This window comes from Polypterus senegalus, chromosome 13 (genome assembly GCF_016835505.1).
Source record: "Polypterus senegalus isolate Bchr_013 chromosome 13, ASM1683550v1, whole genome shotgun sequence".
NCBI lineage: Eukaryota > Metazoa > Chordata > Cladistia > Polypteriformes > Polypteridae > Polypterus > Polypterus senegalus.
The window spans coordinates 37,071,602-37,078,350 of record NC_053166.1 but is presented as its reverse complement, the minus strand read 5'-3'; the positions used below and the strand labels follow the sequence as shown (position 1 = coordinate 37,078,350).

Here is a 6,749-nt window from a genome sequence, read left to right as displayed (position 1 = left end):
GTCTGCCAAACATCATCCTTCTTCTCGCTTCCACCTTCATATTCCATCTCCCGCTCACATCCTGCCAGCTCCTCACCTCTCAGGTGACAGATGTGCTGCCAAGCCAACCTATCTGTTGCTCCTGCTTTCTTCTCAACTATAAACTCGTTCGTAGTACTGGCTTCATAATGTCGTCCTCACCCAGGAACCCAAGATTTAATATAATCAAGCCATAGAGTCACTTTGAAGTCAGGCTACAAGTCACCCAAAAGGTAACTGCTAACCCTTCAGGCTTGTATAGCTATTTATGTTTCTTTTAAATGGTCATGTACCTTTCATACCTTGGGGTGACAAACACATACCCTGGACGGCCTCAGTGGCTGCAGGTATTCATTCCTGCCATGTTGTTAATTATGGGTAGACTTGAAATAATTTTTGGTGAGTTTTACAAGAGGACTGTGAGTTCATGTAAACAGCAAAAAGCTAGTGCGAAACTGCCAAGATTAACTCGAGTTGCGACAAAGAAGGTCAGCCTTCTACTTCATTTAGAGCTTCATATTTATATTTATTTTTATTCACGTTCAGCTTTTCTGCTAGTTAACCTACCTGTAAAGAGAGTGACACCCAAGTTAGCCTTAACACCCTTATCTGTTAAAAAATGTTTGTCTTATGAAAGTCTTGTTTGTTTGTCTCTATCAGAAGTCTCTTTTAAATAGAATATGTAGGCCAAGACATGAAATGCAATGCATTCCTTTTAGTATATAAAGCAATAGGGCCAGTCTGTTACTGAGAGATCTGATTTATTCAACTTATAACTTGGCTAATAGAAGTAAAATACTGCTTTTTTGGCTCATTAGCATATGTCCTTGGGAGTATTTTTGTCATAAATTACAGGGGAAGATATACTCTGGCCTTTGTGCCATTCACGTGAAATGTCCTGCACAAGAACAACTCTTTGGCAACCATTGTAACTCCATGGGGTAACTGAAAGGCCATCACTGTTGATATAAATTTTTACAAGGTTTTCACTGGTGTCCATCTCTCATCCGATTTTGTGGATAATATCCTAAAAGACTTCTGTGCAATTTATGTTTCTATTCTGTTTAGTTTTCAGATCTACTATGGGACTTCACTAAAATGTTGGTTTTTGTTTTGGGCTTGGAGAAAGTGCAATTTGATTTTTTTGGTTACAAACTGTGTGTGTTTTTTAACTTCATCTCTTTTTCCTTCTCCTTCTCAAAAATACTGTCTCCCTTTCCCGAGTCAGTATAATGGGGAGGCACACCACCCTGCAGTCCTGCATCTTTTTTTTTTCAGCTATCTTGACATCAATTTGTTGCTCAGTGCACACATCCACGTTTATGAGCATGGCGGGGTGGTACATATATGACCAGCCTGTATAAACTTTATTCACTTGGGTGATACCAGCAGGACTCTACAGTAGATACTACTCAGTCTTTCATATCTGCCTGTCAAGGACTGTAAAGCCTTCTGGGGCAAGTGACATTCCTATTACTTCTCCATTGTTCCCAGCTTTCAGTAAGAATAAAAAAAATGATCAAACAACAACTTTTATTTACTTTAATTAATACTGTTAATTGCACATTAAATATGCTTCAACATAATTCCACTTAAAGAAGAAAATGCAATTTGAGAGGAGCAGATGTTTCAGCTGAAACTGGAACTACTCCAAATACTGCATATTACCAGCGCAATAAATAATAAATAGCTGTAATTTTTTGCTTCCAGTAACTTTTTTAATTATATCTGCTAGAGGTACTCCATCTTCTAGCTGCACATGTTTTTGTTTTGCACCACTGCCGCAACCAGGGCAGCTCCCTTGCCACTGCCATCCTCTGAAAGCATGAAGGTGACGTCACACTGTGGGGCCAGTGACTTGATTCTGCATTGCAGATGTGAGCCAAACCTGCAGACAGAAACATCAGAAATCATAAATAAATGAACAGCTGAGCCACTGCTGCCTTACAACCTCAGCTTTCCTGGGTTTGCTTCCCAGCTCTGCCATTGTCTGTACTTATTATTTAACAGACACCTTTACCTTAGGAAACTTGCAACTATTTACTTTTTTACTTCCATGTTATTAGGAGTGTGGTGATGAGGTCAAGAATTCTCTATTGAATTAAGTTCAGATTCTGATTCTACAATATTCATTGAAAAATGTTGATTTTAGCATAGTGTCTGTATGTGTGTCCCTGTGGAAAACAGAGACTGAGTTTCACGTTTTAATATTGCAGTTTTTGTTGTAGAATTCTGCAGTTTTTGTCTTGTATAGAGTTCCTGCATGAGTACATCCTAGCAAAGATAAGAAAACAAGAAATTAAAGCACTTTCTGAGCTATTCGCCTTAAATCTATGTACAGCAGTAACTACCAAAAACTAACTTATCTTCTTCAAACAAGTTGTACAGTACTGTGTTTGTCTTGTTACAGGCTCCAAGCCTATTGTTTTTGCCCATTTTGGCCCAGTAATAATCCTATGTCCAATGATAACTGACATAGAAATATTTTCATTTAACCGAGATTTTTGCTGTCTGCTCCATTTAATCATGGGACCAGAACAATTAATTTGTTAAAATTCTGCATGGATAGATAGTTTTTGAGATGCATAATTTAATTAAAAATAAAAGTATTCACACAATAAGGCTCATGCAGGCACGCACATACACACACACTTGAAGAATTTTATAAGTGAAGGTAGCTGACAGCTTGCCTGCCTAAAGTGAACACAGGCTGGATGATGAAGAGAAAGAAATGAACACACAAACACAACAGATGTGTAAAGGTCAAGGTGCACAGAGGCGTTAAGCCACTCCTGCACCAGCCTGTAAATCTGTGTCACTTGCTTACTTCATTTGACCCAATGTATTTAGTTTCAAATAAAATATTACAAAATGTGTTCACTTGATTCAATTTTCTGTTAATTTTATTCTAAATTTATTTGTGTACATAAATATTATATAAGTTAAGGCACATTATTTGATTCTATATTATTGCATGGTACAATTGATTCAAATCTTCCATTGAATAATTTCTTACAGTATCTCTAAAGTGTAACTTACACAGGAATACAGTATGGGCCATTCCATGCTGAATTTTTTCTTTTATTTTCACAATTGAAGCAAGGCCAACTTAACTGATTTACACAGTTGCTTTAGACCTCACTAACTAGAGAATGACATTAGATAAATGCAAGATGGTGACAGAGTCTATTATCACACTTTCATGTGATTCCACCACAGTTGTGGGAGCAGACTTTTTACAAATTTAGTATCCAGAACCTTTGGTCAAATGTGTTTTCTTTACCGCCTGTTCATCCCTATTCAAATGTGGTTATCCAGCCCAAAGTTGTAGGGAACCAGAGCCTGTCCCAGCAGCACTATGTACAAGAACATCGCAGCACACACTCACTCTATCACACTGTCCAACATGGGGCCAGTTACAGAGTCACAAATGAACCTAACCTGCTTGTCTAAGGGATATAACAGGAAAACCACCCTGGTGTGGAATCACAAGAAGGGTGCTATGAGGTAGCAGAGCTAACCACTGTTTCAACATTTCTCTCACCAATTACCAATAAGTACAATTAAAAAAGTAAAATTTTAATTCAGTTTTCTATAAACAAATAATATTACATAATAGAACCTAATGGCAATCCATGCTGTACAACTGCAAATAATGTAAAAAAACTTCTGTGGATGAAACATAAAAAATCTCACCTTATTCACATTGCATAATCCACATGTCCGTTATCCAGGTGTGTGCTTAAAACATACAAAACACCTGCAGTTTTTGCTAAAATATTATTAATATTTACTTTCAGGAAAAGCAGTGAACATCATAAACAGGAAAACATATATGCATTGTCCTGTTTATGATGTATGCTGCTAAATGTCCCCTTTAAAAACTCCTGAATCCTATACAAAGACATTTTACAGACTGGCTTCCAGTTACTCTTCCAAATATGCAATGGAAAATGTGGTTTCAGAACATGAATGGGTGGGCAGACAGCCATTGAGATGAAAATCTCAGAATAGTTTACCTCTTTATTTATTCTAAGTGAAAGAACTGCTTACTTGGGATGCTTCCTGTACACAGTGCCATCCACACCCACTGTGATTTTAAGGCGGTCCACACCACGGTTTTGACGGATGCGATCAGAGACTGCTGCAAGGGCAGCTGCACAAAGGTCTGCAGAGCGGGTGGACACGGCACTGCAAACACTCCTAACCAATTCACAGTCATCGTCACTAGGTTCCAGACCCAGACTAGTAAGAATCTTGTGAGCTTCAGCCAGGCTACTGGTGTCCCTATAAACAGAGAAGAGCATGCAGGAGATAGCAATCAATTGAGAGACAATATAAAAGATGTACTGTATGTAATTATCTCTACAAGTAACACATGTTAAGAAGGTAAGAGACACGACATTTTAACTGTATGGTCTTCATCAAGGGTATGGTTTACTTGTTTTTTTTATTTTTGTTTGCAGAGACATGTTGTTGCAAACCTTACCTAACGCCATCAAGCTGTATGATATCTCTCTCTGAGCTGCAGTTTGTCCTCCAACCATTTACGTCTTTTCAAGCTAGAATTTCCCTAGTTGGGGTAATGTAGAGCTGGGACATCAATGGGTTGCAAAAAAGAAGTCTACCCTTGATGAGTCACCAGTCTATTTTAGGACACATGCGCGCCTATATCATTGCAATTTACATTCACCAACTGACGTAAAACATATATTTGGATTGTGACAGGACAATCAGCTGGAAAATAAAGCAAAACCCATGTGAAGCAGCAAGGGAGAAACACTGTGCTTTGCAATGTATTAAGCTATCAGCACCAGTGATTATAAAATGTCAGCCATATCTAATATATAAAGCAGAGTCAATGTATGTTTGTTTGTCCGCCATACAAATCTGCACCGGGTGTCCAATCACCACCAAACTGGGCATGGGGCTCCTTTGTGACCAGGAGGAGGTCATGGGGTATGTTTGGTTGGGAAAAATGTTCGGGGTGAAGCGCAGGGTACCTTTTCACCGACAGTTCCGCACACCTCCTCGTACTGCCAGCAGGAGAAGGGCTGCTGATGCAAGACCGGATGAATCATTTCAAGAAAGGGAAACCAACAGGTGAAGAGCTACTGATGCAAGGCCGGATGAAATATCTGAAGAAAGGGAAGGGAGGCTGTAGTCAATGTATGTTTGTTTGTCCGCCATACAAATCTGCACCAGGCGTCTGATCGCCACCAAACTGGGCATGGGGCTCCTTTGTGACGAGGAGGAGGTCATGGGGTATGTTTGGTTGGGAAAAATGTCTGATGCAAGAGCGGGTGAAACATCTCAAAAAAGGGAAACCAGACTGTCTGCCAACAGGTAAAGGGCTGCTTATGCAACATGTGGACAAATGCAGCACAATTTAAAAAATATGGCTTTCGCATATAACCATCAGGTTGCATATCATGAACATCCTGTCGCTGTTATTGGCCAAATGGATCATATCTGTGTTCATTGTAGAGCTCTACAATGGAAAGGAGAGTCACCGGGATTGTGTTGCTCAAATGGGAAGGTGAAACTGCCATCTGTACTTCATGCACCTGAATCTCTACACCCTTTGATGTCAGGATCAACACCTTTTTTAAAGAATTTCTTGAACTACATCAGGAAGTACAATTCCTGTTTTCAAATGACTTCTTTTGGTGAATAACCACTTGTGTTACCTATTACAATAAAATGTGAATCAGAAAAATGTTTGTTCTATTTCTATGTTGTGTTTCTTTCATTTGGGAAATTCATTATACATTCCCGGGCAATGCCGGGTACTCCTGCTAGTAATACCATAAAAGAAAATATCACAAAATAAATCCTATTAACAGATTATCATACAGTTCATCCATCAAATGAGAGTATTAAAAAATCTCAACAGCAACATCCAACATTCACTAGAAGGTGAAACAGTAGAAGCTGTAGGCATCAGAGGTAACCTACAAAACTTTATCTCAAGTTAGTTAACCATCAGGAGACAAACAGTGCAGATAAGACAAGAATCCTCTGTGGGGTGAGGTCATCAGTAGAGGCCCTCGGGGTTCCTTTATAGTTAGTAAAGTTGTGAGATTCACAGATGACACTAATATTGGAGTAATGGCAGATACAATTATGAAAAACACTTAAGAAAGACCTGGACAAGCTTCAGAACTGGTTGAACACTTCAGTTTAAAATAGAAAAGTGCAAAGTGCTACACATAGGCAAAAGGAACTTCAATTATAAATACAAGATGGGAGGCACTGTCCTACAGGGGGCAACCTCTGAAAAGGATTTGCAAGTTTATCTTGACACAACATTTTCATCATATAAGCAATACACAGAAGTTATTAAAAGGGTAAATAAAATGATAGGTTATATCATAAAAACTATTGAATATAAATCAGAATTATATAATGTGCTAGTGAGACAGAGGTATTGTGTGCAGTTCTAGTCACCATGCAACAAAATAGACATAGCAGCACATGTTTATTTTTTATTGTGTCTTCTATTTTTCTATTCATTTTGTAAAGAACTTTGAGCTACATTTTTTTGTATGAATATGTGCTATATAAAAAAAATGTTGATTGATTGTTGATGGAAGGTGTGCAGCGGAGAGAACAACCAGGTGCTTCTCAGGACCTGAGGACATGTCCTATAGTGACAGACTCCGAGAATTAAACCTGTGTAGTATCGAACAAAGGAGACAGCATGGAGACCTAATGTCGGTCTTCAAAAT

At 38.6% G+C, this 6,749-nt stretch overlaps 1 protein-coding gene across 4 annotated transcripts in view; it reads right to left on the bottom strand.

Moving 5' to 3' along the window:
- Positions 1-1,534: 1,534 nt before the first annotated feature.
- Positions 1,535-6,749, bottom strand: part of LOC120542585 (hexokinase-2-like) — a 46,546-nt gene continuing 41,331 nt past the window's right edge. For all 4 annotated transcript variants that reach the window (XM_039775148.1, XM_039775146.1, XM_039775150.1 and 1 more), the window contains 2 exons: positions 4,072-4,305; positions 1,535-1,906 (listed from right to left, as the gene is read on the bottom strand). In XM_039775148.1, the coding sequence (XP_039631082.1) occupies positions 1,768-1,906; positions 4,072-4,305 (373 nt within the window). In that variant the 3' untranslated portion in view covers positions 1,535-1,767. The remainder of the gene's footprint in view (positions 1,907-4,071; positions 4,306-6,749) is intronic.